At 38.6% G+C, this 20199-nt stretch overlaps 1 protein-coding gene across 16 annotated transcripts in view; it reads left to right on the top strand.

The window, feature by feature from the left end:
- The first annotated feature begins 84 nt into the window (after positions 1-84).
- Positions 85-20199, top strand: part of MBTD1 (mbt domain containing 1) — a 40862-nt gene continuing 20747 nt past the window's right edge. For 8 of the 16 annotated variants that reach the window (XR_012631575.1, XR_012631574.1, XR_012631573.1 and 5 more), the window contains exons 1-10: positions 85-417; positions 2111-2158; positions 8181-8382; positions 9530-9669; positions 10502-10616; positions 10710-10795; positions 16422-16539; positions 17230-17364; positions 17837-17925; positions 19240-19474. Coding sequence is in view for 11 of the 16 variants with exons in the window: in XM_074889357.1 (XP_074745458.1) it covers positions 397-417; positions 2111-2158; positions 8181-8382; positions 9530-9669; positions 10502-10616; positions 10710-10795; positions 16422-16539; positions 17230-17364; positions 17837-17925; positions 19240-19474 (1189 nt within the window). In the remaining 5 variants the exon portion in view is untranslated. Of the gene's footprint in view, positions 418-2110; positions 2159-2495; positions 2685-8180; positions 8383-9529; positions 9670-10501; positions 10617-10709; positions 10796-16421; positions 16540-17229; positions 17365-17836; positions 17926-19239; positions 19475-20199 lie in introns of all 16 variants that reach the window. The other 8 variants (XM_074889365.1, XM_074889359.1, XM_074889364.1 and 5 more) reach the window with 8 other exon arrangements.

Raw genomic sequence — 20199 nt, 5'->3', positions numbered from 1 at the left:
CCGCTCCGTGCTGCCGCCATCCGCCGCAAGGCGACAGGAGCCGCGGTGGGGCTGCTGCTCTCTCCCAGCGTCTGTTCCAGCGCCGGCCCCCCCCGTTCCCGGGTGGTTTCTCCCGGAGGGGGTACGGCGAGCGAGGAAGCCCCAACCAGCTGGGAGTCCAATGAGCGCGCGCGGTGGGCCGGGCGCCGCGCCTGCGCAGGGGCGCTATGCTAATGTTGTTGATATTCCGGCGCAGGGAGTTGGGTTTCTTTCTCTGGCGGAGTGAGAGGCTGAACTTTCCAGGCCGCCTCCTGCCCCGCCGGGCCCGGCCCCTCGCAGGGGGAGGCGGCAGGCGGAGGGGGCCGAGCCGAGGGGAGGGGGCAGAGGCAGCGGGCGTCTCCTGCCCATGAGGGCCTGATGGAAAACACAAAGGACCTGGTGAGTCCCACAGCCGGGGGAGGCGGCAGTCGCGGCGGGGGCTGCCGCGCTGAGGGGGCGAGCGGGACCCCCGGCGCCTGAGGGGAGCGGCGCGGTGCCCGCGGGGGGCAGCCCGGGGCTCTGGGGGCTGAGCGGCCCCCCTCGGTGCTGGCGCCGGGGGAGGGAGGCCGGCCGCCGCACCTGTGTGGGAGGGGAGCAGCCCCCGCACCTTTGGGCTTGTGGGGGGGTGGGGATGGGGGGCGGCTCTGCGGGGGGGCGGGAGGGGGCAGCCCGGGGCTGGAGGAGGGGAGGCTGCGCCGTGCCGGCCCCCCGCGGGGTGCGGAGCGGGGGCTGGTTTCGGGCCGGTTTTCCGCGGAGCGCTGTCGCGAAAAGTTTATTGCGGGCAGCTTCGCGGAGCCGAGCCGTCCCGCGGAGCGGGGGCAGCGCGGGGCGGGGGGGCCCCCCGGGGCTGGGGGGGGGCGGGGGGTGCTGGCAGCGCTGTCACCCGCGGGGAGCTGCGGGCACGTGGAGCGGACAGCGGCGGCTCCCCCTTTGTTGTGATCCCGTCTGCTGGCGGAGCGCTGCCTCTGCCCCGGCCTCGCGGGCTGGGCTGGAGTTGGGGTTTGGATTTTTTTTTTTTTTTTTTTTTTGCTTGTTCCCCTTCTTCTTCCTGCCGGCAGTCGGGATCGGTAGTAAAAAGTTTCAGATTATCTCGTACTGAGCGATACAGGCGTACTCGGGTACGCTTCTCTTAGTGGTCCACTGAAGTGCCGGGTTTTCAGCAACTTCCTCCTGTAGTTAAAGCCTTTAAGGTTTAAGTTTTCCAGTCGTGCTCATTTTAAGTGCTGTAGAGCACTCTTCAGTGTTAGCACTTCAGAAGTTTTCGATTCTTTGTATCCAGTTCGCCCCTCCACGTAATTTTTACGACTGTTTATATTGTGACTTTGTTCTTACTGTGAGAAGCAGTAAACCCGTAAAACCAGTTTCACTTTCAGGTCGTTGCTGGAAATGTTTTAAAGTGTAGCAATTTCTCTCCAGTGTGGCTTTAAAAAAAAAAATCCTACTACAAAGAATATGCTGATTATAGTAGAAACTACTGCGTGTGAAAAAGTATTTAATTTTAAAATAACGATTTAAAATGTGGGTGGCAGCCCTCGTGAATTTTCACATCTAACACCAGTTAAAGCTGAAAGCTGCAGGGCAGTCTTCTGTATTTTAAACCAAAATTATTTTGCCTGTTTGAGAACTTGCATTTACTTATTTGTTTGTTGTATTTGTTTATAACAATCTGATTTCGACTTGTAAGGAATGGAATAGAAGGGCTATGAGAGAGTCTAATCTGGAAGATTAAATGGAAATTTAGCCAATATATTCCTTTAAAAAAGGAATCAAACTTGGTAGGTTAGTCTTTACTCATTGTTTCTGCCTAGGGATCATTTTAAGGAAGTGTGTCATGTAAGCTATAGGGAAGCATGGCAGAGGTATATACTCCCTTATGTGAAAGCTATTTATGCCACAAGAATAGTTTGGTTGTTCTTGAGAGTGTGTAGGGTTGTGCACGTGCAAAAGGACTGTAGACTGAAAGTAAGGGTTATTTTCATCGTTGTTCCCTAAAGAGCTAGGTGACTGTGACAGTAATGACAATGTGTACAGAAGTTCCCTCTCATTGGCTTTTATTTCTCTTACCTTCTAAAATTTGATTTAATTTTGCAAGGCTTTTGATATCTTCTGCAAACTACTACTGCATACCTTCATTTCTCAGGTAAGTCAGTCACTCTGGGCATGTGTGATATTTTGCTGAATCTGGCTCTGAGCACATGGAATGAATTCAGGTGTTGCGGACTTTGGTTTTGGGTTGGTGGTATTTTTTGGGTTTTTTACATTTAAATTGTTTTTTGGGTTTTTGGTTTTTTGGTTTTTAAATGGTAACACACTGTTTAAAGTGAAGTATTTGCCTCTTCCAGATACTCCTGTAAGGGCTGTGTAGAAACATTATGGAGTTTGTAATAGATTTTCAAAAACTCGGATATTTCACGTATTAATCATCACACCCCCCGCTCCAAAATTGCCTGCTAATTTGATATATTTTTTTATGAAAGAGTCTTCCCTCTTGTGTGAAACCCCCTGGGGAAGAGGCTATGGACAAAACCATTGGCAAACAGCAGAAACTGGCTTCAGACAAAATGCTGTCATACATAGCAAATGAAGAGACAGGAAAAAACATTTCTGTAATTTTCCAGCAGAGATTTTACTTATAATAAGAGTGGAAGGCACATTTCCAGATAGAGGTGAGTTGCTTATATAAAAAAGTAAGTTTGGTTCTGATTTCCAGGAATCCCAAGATGTTTAGCTTTGGGGGTTTTTGTTTGTTTGTTTTTAATGAAAGCTGAAAGTATGTTTTCTTTAAATTGGTACCATGTTTGAATTTTCTTTTTTTGTCATGCTATGAGGCACAATTAGACTTCAGTTCCACAGGGGGCAAGTTAGTATTACTACAGTAAATTATTTTGGCTAGCTTACATTCGGAAGAGTTGTAATAAATTAGTTCCATCATCTTGTTTCCTTCATGCTAACATCCAGAGCTGAAACTAAGCTTGTAGCATGAAACATTAATGAACTTTTGAAAACAAAAGCTGTGCATCAAATTTAATACCGAGTTGGAAATACGCTCTGGGAAATGCACGATCTGTTAAGGATATGTGATTAAAGTGAATGTGTCTTATCACAGACCCTTGGCTTGAAGGTTGTGGTGACCTCATTGTTGACCTTGGCCTCAAATACCATCTGTCTGTACTTCTGTCATGTTTCTGGGGGTTAGATCTGAATATAGAAAGTGATGCCTATCTGAATAGGTGCTGGTAGGCCTTTGTTAAGCTACAGCTCTGGTACCCAAAGCTCTAAATTGCTGCCTTTCTGAATTCAAGCACCAAATTGATTCAGTAATAACAACCCTTTTGAGTGGTTTGAGACCTTTCTCTGACTGTTTTGGATCATCCTCCTTTGGACAGGATGCATTTGGGAGCAAGAAGTTTGGTTGCTTAATAATGGGGTATTTTTTGTAGCAAGTTTTCACCTTAAAAACTCTTTCTCATAAATTTTGCCAATACTTGAGTATAGTCTTCATCAAAACACTAAAGCAATTTCCTGAGTAAGTATTTGATGTCTGATTAACATTAAATGGTTTTATTTTGTGTTTTGGCCGTGCATTGTTCACCCTTTGTGACCAAATTTTTATGCTGAAAGGGTAGTTATTGCACTCAAAGAATGTATGCTATAATGTGCTGACCAAATTTAACTCTGTGTGTGTGTGTATATATATATATATATAAAAAGACTATGTTAAGAGAGTGAGCAACTACTTAGTTTTCATACTGGTTTAGAGCTGCCTTCCTGCTTTTAGGGCAACCGGTTTCCTTAAATATATTCTTTTATCATACCATTTTCCTTGTGTAATGGTTAATTAAGAATATTTCTTAAAAATACATTGTTGCCAAGTATTCACAGGGAGGAGAGGAAGGACAGGAAAATGGCAAGTTGGGCAGAATAAGAAAGCAGTTCTTAGGAGTTCCCTTCTCCACCCATCCCTTCAATAAAGAAAAGTATGCAAGAAAACCCCCAAGCAAATAGTCGTACAGGCTTATTTGCCAGCCCTGCTTACCCTAGACTTTGTATTGCTCTCTAAAAATCTTCCCTGCTGAGGAACCGGTAATCTCGTTAGGAAAATAAGCCTCAGCAAGTATGCCTAAAAGTTTGTCTTGTTCTTTTGTTTGTGCATTGCTTCCGCTTAATGTACTAGTAGACCCTCTATTAATGGTGGAGTTACTGAAGCTACTGCTCTTTTGGAATTAACCAGCGACAAGGTTGTACATTTTATAGTAAACCAGAATCCTGCTCAAAGCATGTTTTGCAGATAGACAGGATGCTATTCCCTCATTTGTTAGAAGGTGAAGAACACTAATCTGGTTCAATTTTGAGGAAAATACAACACCCTCAGCATGATTTCTAGTGCTAAATCCAGCTTGTAAGAGTAGGAAACTTCTTTTACTTTTTTTCTTGTATGCCTATATTGTTAAACATGGATTGATGCTACTATGGTTGTAATTGTTGGGTTAAGTTGCTGTTAGTCTCTGGTAGCTTTTTTGGGTGAAGGACTACTTTCTCCTGGACAGTGTCTCAAAATTCAGTGGGAACACCTTGCAGGGTAATGAGCTGTTCTTTCCGAGGCTTCCATTCATAGAGGTGCTGTAGCTGTCGTGGTTGGTGAGGTGCTTCTTTGTCAGACAGATGAGATACTGTTGCTCAGCTGGTAAGGCACACTGCTGCTCATCACTTGCAAGAACTCAGCAGGATTGCAGGCTGCTGCTGTTACCGAAGCAGCTGCTTTATCTCGGTTATGGTTCTGTTTGAGGCATATATTGTCCTTTTTGTAAGGATGCTGGTTTTGACCTTTGAGTTCAGGGTTGTACTGCAGCTTTTTTCTGTTTCACATGTTAGAGGTCCTGTTCTTTTGCAAACTCCATCAAAGTTCTGCAGGAAGGGTTATCAGAGATTCCATGTGCTGTTCACTTGTTTCTACAAATGCTGTGTTCCAGCATGGGTTAAAAAGAGCCGTACTGGTGTTGATTATCAAAATAGAAGTGTTTTTATCTGCTCTAGCAAAATTCCAGCATAGGTATTTGCGTATCATTTTTCCTAACTTCCACCTATTTCTGCTCACAAAGTACCTTGTGGACTTTTTGTTCCAAAACTGTACCTTTTCCAAGTCTCACAAAATGTATTTTGAGTAGTTTCCCCAGAGTTACAATCTAGATAATAACTACAAATTAACATTAAGAGTGTCGTACATAAATTATCTGGCAAACATGGTCATCTTCTGGCAAAAGCTCACATAAAAATGTTTCTTAAAAAATACGGTATTTTAAAACAATAAGCAAAGCTGCTGTTTTGAATTGCACATAACTTGAACTGGGTCAATTCGGCCAAATATAAAGTAAATGGAAAGATGGTATATAAGACTTGTTTTGACAGTGTAGTTAAACTTTACAAACTTGATGACTGCTACTTAGGAACTTGTATAATGCTGAAGAATGGTTTTCGTAGTAGAGGGCCCAACTTCCCATGCAGAAAGTGAAAATGTTTTCTTTCTCAAATGTGCATATTTTGGCAAAGAGTGTTTGGCAGTAATACTGAGGTTCTAAATATATGTGATGCAAAGGAAGAACAAAAAAAAAGAGCCAACTGTGCTATTGTGGTATCTGCAATTGTAATCTTGCACCATGCTTCAACTTGCCTAGAGCAGCCTGTCTTCCCTTCTGTGCCACTGGTCCTTCATCTTGCCTTCAACTTCCTATTTTGTCTTTCCCCTTCCCTTGCAGTGGGAGCGGTGCTGGCTGTAGAGTTTCTCTACTGTAGCATTGGGTGTTGGAGGGGCTGGGAATGGGCTGCACTTCTCTTCCTTCTGAGCTGCTACAGCATTTCAGACCTGTGCCAGCAATGTACTGGGCAAAGGAGAGCTGCCGTGTGGGGCGAGTTCTCTGGTCTGGAGTGCAAAGGGATGTCCTGAGACTGCCTTGTACTGCAGCCTCCACTGAAGGGTTGAAGTCCTCCTTTATGTGGGATGAGGCCCTGATCTTAGTGAAATCACATCAGCTGACTTACGGAGGACGAGTGAGGAGGAGATCCTGCCTGTGGGCTCTGAAACACCACTAATATCTATCCATAACACTAGAAGGCATCATGGTGTTCTGGTACTACTGTTGTGAATGGTTAATATGGTGTTGCATTTTATTTCTTAGCGGAGACTGTGGTCAAGGAAAGTTTAATATTGAGACATTGAGTTCATGAAATTTTGAGGAAGATGACTAGTTCTGATCTGTAAATTACTGGCACTGTTCACAGAACACTGTATCCATGGCAACGTTGTGCTCAACTTCTGCCTTAATCTACACACATGTGCAGACACAAACAAATTACTGATCTTGCACCTGGTTGGCTAATAGCATCAGTAATAGTGTACAGGTAAGACTTGTTACCAGTGCAGGTCAGGAGTAAGTTTTGTTCTACCATCACTCAGTGTTTCCTCTAATGATTGTGACTTACCCTAGCTACTTCAGGCAGATGTCAGTTCCTTCAAGGAGTTGTCAAGTTATGCCCTACCCTAATGTTTGATTGGCTTTAATATAATTTTGATTTGTTGGCCGAGGAAAGTGTGCATAATTAACGTTACGCTGACACTTTGTTGTTGTTTTGTTTCAGAGCTGCTCTAAATGTGTTAGATTTGCTTACCTTATTGCATAACCTTTTGTGCTTACTGGTTTTTGTTTTGTTGGGGTTTTTTTTTTAATTGGATGCTAGGACTGGGTCAGTGTGGAAATCAGTTTTGCCTTTTAACTATGAGGAAATCCTTCTATAATAGGATTTAGTCAGACTGCAAAGCAGAATAGAGACTATTATAATAAAGGGATAGCATGGCACAAAAAGACTCGGATGAGATCCAACAATAAAGATGTTCAGGCATATACTCTCTAGGAAAGGGATTTGGGGAATTACTGTGATGAAATCTTAAAGCTGTGAATCCAAATGTAATTTAAGAAGGAGAAGTCCCATCACATATAATTATTTTTCTGTCTACAATGACTTTTAAATAAAATTAGCTCTTGGAAGAGGAAGTAGAGGCAAAGGCTTTCTTAGTATTTTTTCTGTTTTCTTGGCTGCACTTCATCCTCCTAACTTGTGCTTCCATTGTAGAATTTTTCTTTGTCCTCCCTTTATCTGTTATTTCCGTTCAAGCTTAGTAGATAGAGTTAAGGACAGTGAAAATACTTTGAAATTTTTTTCAAGTTTCTTTTAGCTTAATGAGGGCAGCTCACGTAGCAGTAGTCTTGTTTCAGTAGGCTGTGTCAGATATTAATAAAGTGAAAATTGTCAGTGTATTAAAATGTGTATATTGCATGTGCATCAGAAAAAATACATCTGTTATCTATTATACTTCTTTAATGTCTTTGCTGGAAATTGCTTAACTGCTATGCGTTCTTCAAAATTGTATGTTTTCATTTGACCTCACATTTTATGGTTATAGGAAAACTCTATTATGTAACAAGTTTTTGTATATGACAGTGGCAAATTAGTCACCTTTCTATCTTTTAGCATTTATGCAGACCCTATTGCCATAGTAACTGAGCTCTTCATAATTGTTAATGTATTAATCCTCAGAACAACCCTGTGTGATAGAGAGGTATTCCTGCTTCGCACGTGAGCAACTGAGTCACAGGGAAGCTGAGTGATTTATCGATACCCCCCCAAGCCAGTGAGAGCAGAGATACACTCTCATTTATGTTCCTGTGCAATAGTGCCCTCTTGGTTGAACTGTCTTTTCTCTGCCCAGCTTTCTCAAATGAATGAATTTTAGTGGAATTGGCTGCAGCCATCTGGAATGTGCTCATTTGCATATGAGATCTGTGTGGCTGTCATTATTCAGCACATCAGGTTTAATGAACTCTGAAGATACCAAGGAAAAGAAATGTATGGACTGCTACTGTGTATTCTCAGTGGATCGTGAGATAGACCTTTCTTCCTGTATATCACAAAACCAAAAATTGGCTAGTTTTCATTGGCAATGTATGGCTCATAGCTCAGTGCTGATAGAGCAGTTTGTTAGTACATCTGCTTCTGAAGGCTGACTTTGACCTTTGAAACTTTTTAAGCTTGACTTTGAAATATTTGCATTCAGAATGCTCTGCTATTCTCTGGGGTTTTTGTTGTTTGTTTGCTTTTTTATTTTTTAGACAGAACATACTTCACGAGCAGAAAGGAAAAGACGTGATTCATTCGGGATGTTTGACGGTTATGATAGTTGTAGTGAGGACACCAGCAGCAGCTCCAGTTCAGATGAGAGTGAAGAGGAGGTTGCTCCTTTGCCATCCAGTCTCCCAATTATAAAGAACAATGGACAGGTCTATACTTATCCAGATGGCAAATCTGGCATGGGTAAGTATGTGGTGCATGACTACAAAGAATTTGATATTTATGGTTTTTAGCCTGTGCTGTGAGTTGTGAGGGTCCAATCTCAAACATTGGTCCCAATTGAAAAGGAACCAAAAGAGCTGAAGAGCTGGGCTTGGTTTGTTTTGGGAGGGGGCAATTGTTTGGTTTTTGCTGAACTGAAATAAAATAGATTTTTGAATCTTGCTGTCAGGAAATAAATAGTATGGGAACATCCACCCTCCCATCACGTGTGCGTTGGGTATATATGCACATGCATGTGTATGTTCTCCTGTACGTTGTTTTTATTCTTTGAGCTTTGAGGAGAATGTCAGCGTGTTCTTTCTACGCTTGGGCATATGTTTTCTCTCCCTTTATGTTATATATACAATATATTAAAATATATTTCTTCCTATACTAGGAAAACTTCATTACTGCTACTGTATAGTCTGTTAGGGTATACCTGTTCACTACCCACTAGCTGTAAGCTAGAATATACTGAAAGAAAACTTCAAAAAAAGTAAGATTACTTTTATTGGAGAAAAAATACTTCAGCCAGAATCATTAGTGGTTAGTAGAGCTCTCTCTGGGTAGAATGTTGGTATTGTCTCATTGGCATAAATTGGTCACAGACTCATCATGGAACAACTCAGTGGGTGATGCTGTCAATCTCCGAAGCATATGATTCCAGCTACAAGAGAAAATTGGTCTGAGTTACTTTGGGTATACTAATTTATGATTCAACAAAGAGATCCTGTTTTATTTGAGGTCGGAAGTATTAAATATTTAGAGGAAATCAAGATTGGCAGGCCTAGATTCAAAGCAGACGTTTCCTTGAGAACCATGAAAACACAGAAATTGGCTTTAGCTGGTTTAGCTGGGTCATTCTCTTCTACCAGTGGTAAAATTAATAGAGAGCAGAAAGGAGGCACCCTTTGACTAATGAACATGAGGTTCTGTAGTGTTTCACTGACATTTGTGGTGGTGTTCTTATTTTAAGTTATTTTTCTGTGCAATTCTCTTCAGGGTCAAACTGTAAGAAACTGTTTGTTGGTGCCACCTACAGGGCCTTCCTTATGTTGTCTTTGTTCTGAATTTTTACTGAGGTCTTTATTACACTCTTAACATTTGGCTTTTTCTCTCCTGTGATTAGCTACATGCGAGATGTGTGGAATGGTCGGTGTCCGTGACGCTTTTTACTCTAAAACAAAACGCTTCTGCAGTGTGTCATGCTCTAGAAGCTATTCATCGAACTCCAAGAAGGCCAGCATTCTGGCCAGACTTCAGGTAGCGGTACAGACACCCATTTTCTTTATATACTTATTATAGTTTGTGTTTGTAAAACTTGCATGATGTTTTAAGATAACTCAAGTATCTTAACATATTAAAATTTTCACGTAAGTGATTTCGTAAGCCACAACTCAAAACTGTACCAGTAATGAACAAATTACTTTGCTCAGCAGAGCAAACTACAGAGAATACTGACTTCTTATTTGAATTCTACTGCAGTGGCCCTTCTGCAAGAAAAAGATCAGGAAAAATGTTCAGTCTACATAATGTAGCAACTTGAAATTCCATGCATCATACTCAAGATACTTTCTGGCTTTAGAGAGCATAAAGGTTTACTTAGAATTGTTGTGTTTTGTTTTTGAGGGTTTACTTAACTGTATAAATTTGCAAAATGGGTTTTGGTCTATTCAGTTGAAATATTAATCAAAAAATCATGAAGGTATGTTTGTAACATTCAAGAAAAGGGATAGAAATGTCAAGAAATACCATTATATCCTATCTCAAATTCATTGCAACAAATGTCAAAAAATTGCATTGGGATAAATTAGATTAAAAGTTCTTCCTTTTGACCTCCTTTTAAAAGATATATTCTTTTCAGGTAAACAACAATGAATCTATAATGCTGTTCAAGTTGGAATAGTAGTACAAAAGTCATCTTTTGGATACTGGTTTTTAAACTTATCTAATATTACATGTAGTTTTGTGATACTTAGTCAACTTCTGTTCCATGTTCTCCTAATTTTAGTTAAATGTACCAGAAATATGGTACAGACCTATGGAAATTTCCCGGTGGGAGTTTGGAAAGACTTTATTTACTTAGGTTTTTTTGTTTTAGGGTAAACCTCCAACAAAGAAGGCTAAAGTTCTACAAAAACAACCCCTAGTGGCTAAACTAGCAGCATATGCTCAGTACCAAGCAACTTTACAGAACCAGGCAAAGACTAAAGCAGGTAATGGCATATGAACAGAGCTGAAACAAGTTTTTGGTAATACACGATTTGTGGCTCATTGGCAGCTTCCTAAATAAAATAACTTTCTCTTAGCAGCTGTCCCTGTGGAAGGTTTCAGCTGGGGTAACTACATCAATAGCAATAGCTTTACAGCAGCTCCTGTTACCTGTTTTAAACACGTAAGTATTTTTCAATATGTGCTATCCTTTTGTGTGCGTGCATGAGAGAGAGTGAGTCCATGGTAATTCTTGAATTAATTTTTGCAAAACATTCATATTCAAATATGTTTTATGGCCTTGGACTATGAAACTTATACTGTAAACTGTGTTGGTGTGACTACTTTTTAGATGGGTATGTTTGTTTTTAACTGTTCTTTAAAACCATTCTGAACACTATCAATTACTCTCATCATACATGCTCTCATAAACAAAGAAAAAAGTAAAAGGAGGACTCTTAAACACCTGTGAAGTTATTTTTCTCACATTCAAGGTGCAAAATCAATAAATGCACTACCAAACCAACCAGGTCATGCAGTATTAGAAAAGGTTACAGAAGGCTTTTTAGATTGAGTCAGGTTTGCTCTGTTATGTTGAACTGATCTTCTGGTTACATATTTGGATTTGGGATTTTTTTTCTTGGTTTTTAGTCAGATTCTCCCTGTCAGTTGTGCTGGCAGGTAATGTAGAAATAGAGGAAAATCAAGGCTTTTTATAAATCTCAAGTTAAAGAGGTTGGTTTTCTCTGTATTAGAGATGCAAAAATTCTGAACAAAAAGTCCTCAGTCATTACAGAATGTAATTGGGGGATGAGAAAAATATTTAGCAGCATCTGTCTTTAATGTGTTAAATTCCAGTTATTAGATCTTGTTTAAAATATTGTCAGTACTTTCTGTCTCAAGGAAAAGCTTTGACAAAGTGTTTGCTCTGCATACTTTTTTTTATTTGGGAAGTTGAAGTGTTCCATATTCTTACAAAAGTTTTATTTTGCTCAAAATCATCTGATGAAAATGGCAATCAAAATAAACATTTTGTTTCATGGAAGTTGTCTGCAAGGGATGAGACACGTATTTTCTGTCCAGTTCTGGAATTCGTGCTGAGCCCTTTGACTCATAAATCAGTAGGAGTTGAGGGCTCTTGGCAGTTGGCACTTTCTGAATAGCACCCTTTATGCTTAGAGGCCTTAACCATTGCCCGGAACAGAACCTTGCATTAGTACAGCTTCGTGAATTTGTATCACATTCCACGTGCTTAAGTAAGCATGTTTGCACTTTGCTTTCACAGTTATGTACATGCTATAATAAATAATTTTATAAGTACATAGCAAAAGGTATTGTTTGATAATGTGGGCTGTGCTGTTACACAAAAAACGCTTCATGATGTATGGCATCCTTAATTAGAAAACAGCTACAATAGGTAGGTCACTTGTAAGTTATGCTAGAACATTCCATAGTAAAGGAGTTATATCTTCCTTTCTTATTGCCTCATTCATTAAGTTGAATGGTGCATATAATAATGTGAATATTGTAAACATACAATACTAATGTTCATATTTACCTTGAATATTTTCACAAGCTACATGCCAACAGTTCTACTAGGCCTCAATGTTGTTTTCTTTCTGTCCCTATTATCCTTTTATATACAAGTAAAATTCAACTCTTGCAATCTCCTTTGGAGAATTCTACTTCTTTGGACATTAGTTAGTGTTACAAGGGAGTGATTTCATTTAGTTTTACTGTAATTATTTCTTTGAAAAATATATTATTTAAACCAGTCAGAATCTGTAAATGCGTTAGTACTCTCTTACTAGATCCTTCTCTCTCTCCCATTCTGGTAGCTAAAGGAAACAATACTCTTTGTCTGGAAAGATTATTGCTGTGTTTTCGGTGTACTAGATTGCTTTGATTCATAAAAGTTCGTATTTGTTTACCATCCATATTATGGATTCCATGCACATGTATGTCTGAGATTGAATCTATAAAGCTTATTGTGTTCAAAACAAAGGTTTTGAATTGACAGTAAAATCATGACACATGTACCCTTAAATTTGTTATTAGATAAAATGTGTATCTGGTTATACCGGGTGTATCTGTGTGGGTATTTGATAGAGTACATTGGGATCAACATTAAAGAAAATTTAATGAATTATAAGATGTGGGATTTAGCTTACTGATTATTTTTTTAATAACGTGGCATACTTCAGTGTTTCAGGTCTGTAATTTTCCCAGATCTTTTGGGTTTTTGGCTTGGGGAGTTATTTCATCTTCAGTTTAAAACATTTTAGAACTAAATCTTTAAGTTCTCTTTATGTGTTTCTCTGTATGAGAAGAATTAATTTCAGAGTCTTTTGATGCCCTTGATGTGGCTTTTGTACTTCCCTGTTACCTTCATTCTAGACTTTCAGTGTTGAGTAACACTAATGAAATTCACTAGTAATAGTACAACTGTGACCACTTTGGAGTTCAGTAAACTGAAGTAGAGAAGCTGCTTTGGTTTGTCATATAGAACCTGTGATAAAGCCAGAATTACAGTTTGTGCACCTTGCAGCTTTTTTTTTTTTTGTAAAATTGCATTAATCAGACACACAGCAGTAGCTGATGCAAGGAAGGAAACCCGTTAATTTAGTGGTTTTAATATTGTTATAGCTTAGTAACATATGATGTGCTCATTGCTATTGCATTCCAATTTCATTTTATTCTAAACAGTTTTTACTTTTTTCTGTATTTTCTTTTATTAGCCCAAACCGTTCCTAGAAATGAAAGCAACTACAGTGCTGAGTCATTTGTCAGTACTATGTAATGTGCAACTTAATGCACATTTAATAGTAATTGTTCTTTTCTGCTCCGTTGCTAGTTAGATGCACACTTCCTGAAGTTAAGAATTTTTCAATCTTTCTTCCAGTTGAATTTTATTCTGAGCTGAAATATTTTCATCCTCTTGGTTCCTTTTGTTATTAAAATAGTTTGCTTTAAGGGAGCATTCCCAGGATTTTACACTAGGTGGCAGTGCTTTGCTTTGAACTTCGTATTTTAGACCGTTTTCACATTGTCTTCTCTGGCATGACTTTTTGTGGTGGTATTGTTCACACCCAAGGTTTCAGCACACCGTCCTTATGCTTCAGGAATCGGTGGCATCACTTTGCCATTAAAATTCTGATTCAAGTTTCAAGTCTGAAATCATGACGTCGGTGTCATCCAAAACCTTTAGAAGCCATGAGAGCTCCATGAGAGCCAAGAGCTCTAGAAGCCATGAGGGCCATGAGCTCGTTTAACCTGTGAGATCTTTGGTCAGTAGGCATGTGGGGATACTTAGGCTTTAGGCGCTCCGCTCAAACAGGACCTTCCTGATTGCGACTTACCTTACAGAGAAGGCAGCTGCTGCTCACAGATAAACCCTCCCAAGTCATCTCCTGGAGCAGAAAGCGATGAACCAGATCTTCCTTGTTTGGGAGTGATGTGAAGTGGATCTCTTCGTCATGAGTCTGAAAGGTAAATTTGTTCTTACCTGTAAATTATGGTTCTGCTAGTTCGCACTATGCCAATCCAGACTTCAGAGTTACCCTTCCAGCCAGCAGATGAATAGGGCTTAACACTTAGTTAGTGCTTTGAGTTTTTCAAAGCACTGTGCAAACTCTGATTGATTAATCAGATGAAGATGGAGAAGACATGAAGGAGGATGGCTGTTATAGCCCTGGTTTATCCAATCTTCCTCCCTTAAGAATATTCATAATGAGTAAAAAAGGAAAAGATGGCGCAGTATACCAGGTATACTGTGGACCATCGCTTCAGGACAGTAATGTTATCTGGCATTTCAGTAGTGAGGCTACACAGGATGGCTTCCTTCTAAAGCCATATGGATTGGTGTAGGAGAACTAGCAGAACCAATATTTTCACAGACAAGGACAAATTTAACTTTCTGCTATTTCCCTCTATACCAATCCACGTGCTAGAAATAAAAATGTGACATTTCCATTATTGGAGAACTGTTTCAATATACCCTGCTCTCTGAAACAACTGAGTAGATGAGCAGGCAGTAAAATATATTTCAATTAAGTACAGCTGGATTATGAAATTTTTCAGCAGTGCTATTTTTGATTGTTTGGCCTCATCTGTATTTCTATACAAGGCAACAAGATTTACTAAAATATGCAGTTTGAAAAGTTTATTTCCCCAATTCAACTCAAAAAGCTACACATGCCAATTTAGAGATGATAGCGAATATGTAATAGGACTCGATTAAGACACTGTATCTGCATATTTTGTCTGTGAAAATAAACCATCATCTTTCAAGTTGTTTTTTTCTCTTTGTCTGCCAGATGGCAGAAAAGAGCTTTGCAGTCTAGACTGGTGTAGATGGGACATAGCAGAACATGAAGAGACCAGGCTTCAAGAATAAGAAACTGACACACTTACAATAACTTTTTTTAATCGTTAAAACTAGTTTTAAGTTTTGCATGCCTATCCTCAAATATTTCTGTTAGTGAAGGGTATCCTTTTTTAAGAGAAGTTTGGCTTTTAGCACTGCTAGTTGGCTATTGCTGATTGCCAGTAAAATTCCGGTATCGTGATTTCCAATCATTCAGGATTAATCCAAATTTCTTCACTTGTGGCTCTTGGCCAAAATTCTGTCAAATTGGAGGCCACTCCCACTGAGTGGTTAAGTTCTCTGTGTTTGCAAAGAGCGAATGAGACACAGCCTTAGAATACTGTCTGCCCAGTACAGAACCAGAGGATCTCTTCAGTTGTCCCTGGGATACCTAGATACTCTCTGAACTGATAAGAATTTATTTTTCTCAGACACCTTAGAATTGATATTACTGTTGTTCTGAAGTACCCCAAATCAGAATCTTTCCCTTCTTGGTGGTCTCAAGTTTAATGTAGACTGAGACGTTTTCCATGTTGTTACCAATATAACTTCAGCTGAGTAACTTTTAAGGTTTTAGATTCTTCAGCACTTGTGCATTTCTGGTATCTCTACATTACCATCTCTGAGTGTCTTTTTATGATGCTCTGTTCAACAAAACATTCTTCTTGAGATAGCAAACTAAATGAAATCTTTGTATCTCCAGTTTCCACAAATCTGTAGTAGTTCAACAAGCTTGTATTTCTTTTTGTTACTAACACATTAGTCTCAGTCTTCAGGACACTGTGTGAGGAATCTAGCTGTGCGTTTCCTTTTGTCATTCATTAAAAAGGTGCCACTCAGCCTTCTTTTCTTACTGTTTGCTTGACAGAATGATCACTTGCAGGTGATATGAAAGCCTGTTCCTCTGAGAGGATGTGAACCAGTGGATGATAAATCCCACCATAAAAAAAAAAAAATCATCAGAATAGATTCAAGAAATAACTTTTAGGCATTTTTTCAGGAACGTTTCTGATTAACAGAATTTAAAGATGTCTGTGGTACAAGTATGAATTTGAAGTACCATAATTTTCTTGCAAGTAGAATTGCAGAGGTATTACACCGGTCTCACTAAAATCAGTACCTTGCACCTAGTTGAAACATAGAATAAAGCTGACCTGCAAGTATGTGCAACTTGTGCTTCTGCTTTACAGATTTTTGAACTTGGAATCCTATAGTTTTTGCAGGAAATACACAGTAGTAATTGTATACAATTACAATGTTACATATAAGCTTCAAATCAAAACCAAGCTAGGTTTTCATACTGTGTTTTCTAAACGTATGCTTATGTCTTATGTGTACTGATCGTTTTGTCTTTTTAAGTCACTTGTAAAACACTGATATAACAAAAAATAATTATTTTCATGTGGTGAACTGGTGACTTTTTCCCCCCTACCTTAAATGATAGGCACCTATGGGGACATGCTGGGGTGACATCTCGGAAGGAGTGCGAGTGGAGGTTCCAAACACAGACTGCAGCCTACCTACCAAAGTCTTCTGGATAGCTGGAATTGTAAAATTAGCAGGTAAATATATTTAGTCAAAATTGTTAAAATCAAAGTAACTTGTGACGGGAGCTAATAATTTAGTCAGTGGTCACCTGTTCAGCATAATGTTGACATTGGTTAGATTGTCAGAGCATTGTCCATAGGTTGTATGTTTTAGCACTATCACTGTGTTATACTGTTTTACAGTGGCTTCAGTGATGCTTGAGAATGCCTAGGTTTTCTGGGGTTTGGGGTCTTTTTCATTTGTGGGGTTTTTGTTTTTTTCATATTGCCTCAGAGCACATTAAGTGCAGTGCAGAATGAGGAGATAGGAAATTATACAATAGCTAGCAAGTAAGTCTGGTTATATGAATCACTTTTCGTGGTTAAAAGTTAAAAATTCAAGGTCATATAGCTAAGATAGGAAAAAGCAGATACTGTGGGTAATTAATTAATTTTGTCCTCCTACATAAAACTTCTAAAGGTTTATAGTTCAAAAATTTTAATTTTAATTAAAATTTGACTTACATGACAGCACCTGCACATTTATCAAAGAAATTGATATTCTATGCATTAATAACATGCAGAAATTTGCCATAACGTTCTATAAAAAGTTATAGTCTAGAAAATCCAATGTAATATACATTATGATTGGTAAAGAAATATTAATACATATTTTATAATCTTGTTTAATTTTTGTCTATTTTAAATGAAATTGCTTTCTTGCAGGCTACAATGCTCTGCTAAGATATGAAGGCTTTGAAAATGATTCAAGTCTTGACTTCTGGTGCAACGTTTGTGGGTCTGACATCCACCCAGTTGGTTGGTGTGCAACCAGTGGGAAGCCCCTAGTCCCTCCACGAAGTATGTAAATAGTAGCCTTACTGATTGATATAGAAGTCTTTATTAAACTATATTTGCTCATGGTCCAGATACTGAAGTATTTTTTTACCATAGCAACTCTTTCAACAGTTTTGAATAAATCATTTTAACCTTTGGAAAAATAAGGACTTGACTGATGCTGAAAGTGTTTCTTGGAGTAGCCCATCTGATGTGACTTAAAGTTTTTTAAAATCAAGGTGGAAGGGGTTAGCTAATCAGTGATGTGAACATGCACTGATTTTATTTATATTCTGTTATTAAATTCTTTGCCCTGACATACCCATAAACTTAATCTTGGGTAGCATTCATTCTCTAAAGAGGTTTTTGTCATTGTCATCCAGGCTTTTTAACAGTCATCTGGGATTTCTTCTTTACATATTCCAGACTCTAATATTGTCTCTAACGGACACAATTAAAAATCAGTGGCTTATTTTTTCCCCTTCATTTGCAACAGCCATCCAACACAAATACACAAACTGGAAAGCTTTTCTAGTGAAACGACTTACTGGTGCCAAAACACTTCCTCCTGACTTTTCTCAGAAGGTAAGGCTGATGCAATATCAATGATGTACTGTAAACAAAATTGCAGCACAATGTGAAGAACTAAAGTATTTTACAATGGCACATTAGCTCCTTTCATAGTGAAGATGATACAGTAGTTTCTTCCCTTAAATACAGTTTTCCTTAGATTCTCTATTCTCCATTTATGTCCACACTTGTCAGTATGTATTTGGAAAACTGTCTCCTCTAGCAGAAAGTAGTTTTCTTTAAAAAACTAGTTAGTCAATTTTAAAATACCCCAATTTAAAAAAAAAAAAAAAAATGCTAATAAGCTACCCTGTGATACGTAAAATGAAAACTGATTTTTCTAATTCAGGAATGATTTTTATCATGCACTATTTCAAGAAACTGACAAAATATATTAATATAGCACATATCTAGACGCAATGAAGTACATACTTTTAAATGTTAATGTTTTTCATCTGCTCTGGACTAGATTTTTTTGCTGTCTTTAAGTCATGTCTGTAGGTGTGGCAGCTGCCTGTATAGCATGCTGTAGGTTACTTACTAATATTGTGACATGGTACATAGCTTTTAGTAGGAATATGAGACTTTTTTGTTGTCTTAGACTGCATCTAAATCTAAAAACAAAATCAAAAAACAAAACCAAAAAGCCTTTCTGCAGTTTTTCAGTTCTATTTAAAAACTAGCTCAGTTGGAAGGCGAATTAAATTGGCAAGATCTCAACAGTTTGGGGAGTTTATAATGGAAATGGCAAGTGACAGATACTGATTTTTAAACAGAATGTATTGTCACAAGGCAGATTAACATGATTTCCATTCTCTTCCTTTCTTTTTGGTTTATTATGAAGAAATATATTTGTGAGTGGCCAGCTTAAATTATTCTGAAGGTTTGTTTTCCATGTCTTTTATAATAAAGTATTTTAATCCTGTTTTCAAGTGCTATATTTTGAGTGGATGACAAAGCAAAAAAAAAAGAAAATCTTGGGGATTTTTTTGTTAAAATTATTTCTCAATGTAATTTTATCCATTGTTAACAACTGAACAAACTTTCATTAAGCCAATGGAAAATTCCTGTAACCTGCGTGAGAATTGTGTTAGAGGCTGTACTTGATGCAATTAAAGCATTGTAGGATCTATTCTACTTAGTTTTCTGAAACATTTCATTTTTCCCCATGTACAATGAGAGAAATTGTGTCACTTTTACAGGTTGATTAACAACTGTTTGAATTAAATTAAAAGTGCATTGATACTGTGTTTTAATGGCAGAAGACAGATGACTAAGAAAAACCAGAGTATATTTTTACAGAATGTCTTTTTCTCCTGTTACTTTAAGGTGTCTGAGAGTATGCAGTATCCATTCAAAACTTCCATGAGAGTAGAAGTTGTTGACAAAACGCACCTTTGTCGAACAAGGGTAGCAGTTGTAGAAAGTGTCATTGGGGGACGGTTAAGATTGGTGTATGAAGAAAGTGAAGACAAAACTGATGACTTCTGGTGCCATATGTACAGTCCACTCATTCATCATATTGGTTGGTCTCGAAGTATAGGACACAGATTCAAAAGATCTGGTAAGCTTGTTGTGTTTTAGAGGTGGCTTTGTGGGCAGTACTAGCTTGGAGAAGTCTGACTTAAGCAATACTGTCACTTCACACAACTAACAAAACTAGCTTGAATAGTGATCTTTAAAAATTTATATAATGTGGCCCAGGGCTTTTCCCAATTACATTACATTCAGGAGATTCAGTTAAAAGTGTAAGTAGTGTATTTTGCAGCACTGGAAAGGCCAAAATAAATTTTAGGTTTATTTGTAGTGTGTGGACATCTAGAAAGATTCAGTGATAAACAGTGTTTAACAAACTGTCGAGGCAGGAAAACCTTGAACTGCAGTATTCAAGCCTGGTAAACCTCATTTTTCATGCTGATACCTGGAATTACACAGTCCTGCTCCACAAACTCCTAGTTTCTTCACACTTGTCTCTTGTATAATACAACATGGACAAGTATCCTGTTCGATATCAATTTTTTTTTTTACTTGTAAGTTTAAGGACTATCTAATATTTTTATATTGCAAGATTTACATGTTTTAGAGGGCACTAGGAGGTGGGCAGGGAAGATGAAGTGACTGTCTAATAGATGGTACACAGTTTAAGGCCATTGTTATCTAAAATACAGAAGTAAAGTTTAAAGTTTCTAAACAAAAGCAGTCTGGTTTTAATATTTCTCTGCTCTATTGAGCTTGTGTCATTTCACAAGGCATCATTTTAGGAAAACCTTCAGTTTTCCTAGCATTTAA

The sequence above is a fragment of the Strix uralensis genome, chromosome 19 (genome assembly GCF_047716275.1).
Source record: "Strix uralensis isolate ZFMK-TIS-50842 chromosome 19, bStrUra1, whole genome shotgun sequence".
Taxonomy (NCBI): Eukaryota; Metazoa; Chordata; class Aves; order Strigiformes; family Strigidae; genus Strix; species Strix uralensis.
The sequence above is the reverse complement of the archived record's forward strand: the minus strand, read 5'-3'. Positions and strand labels throughout refer to the sequence as shown.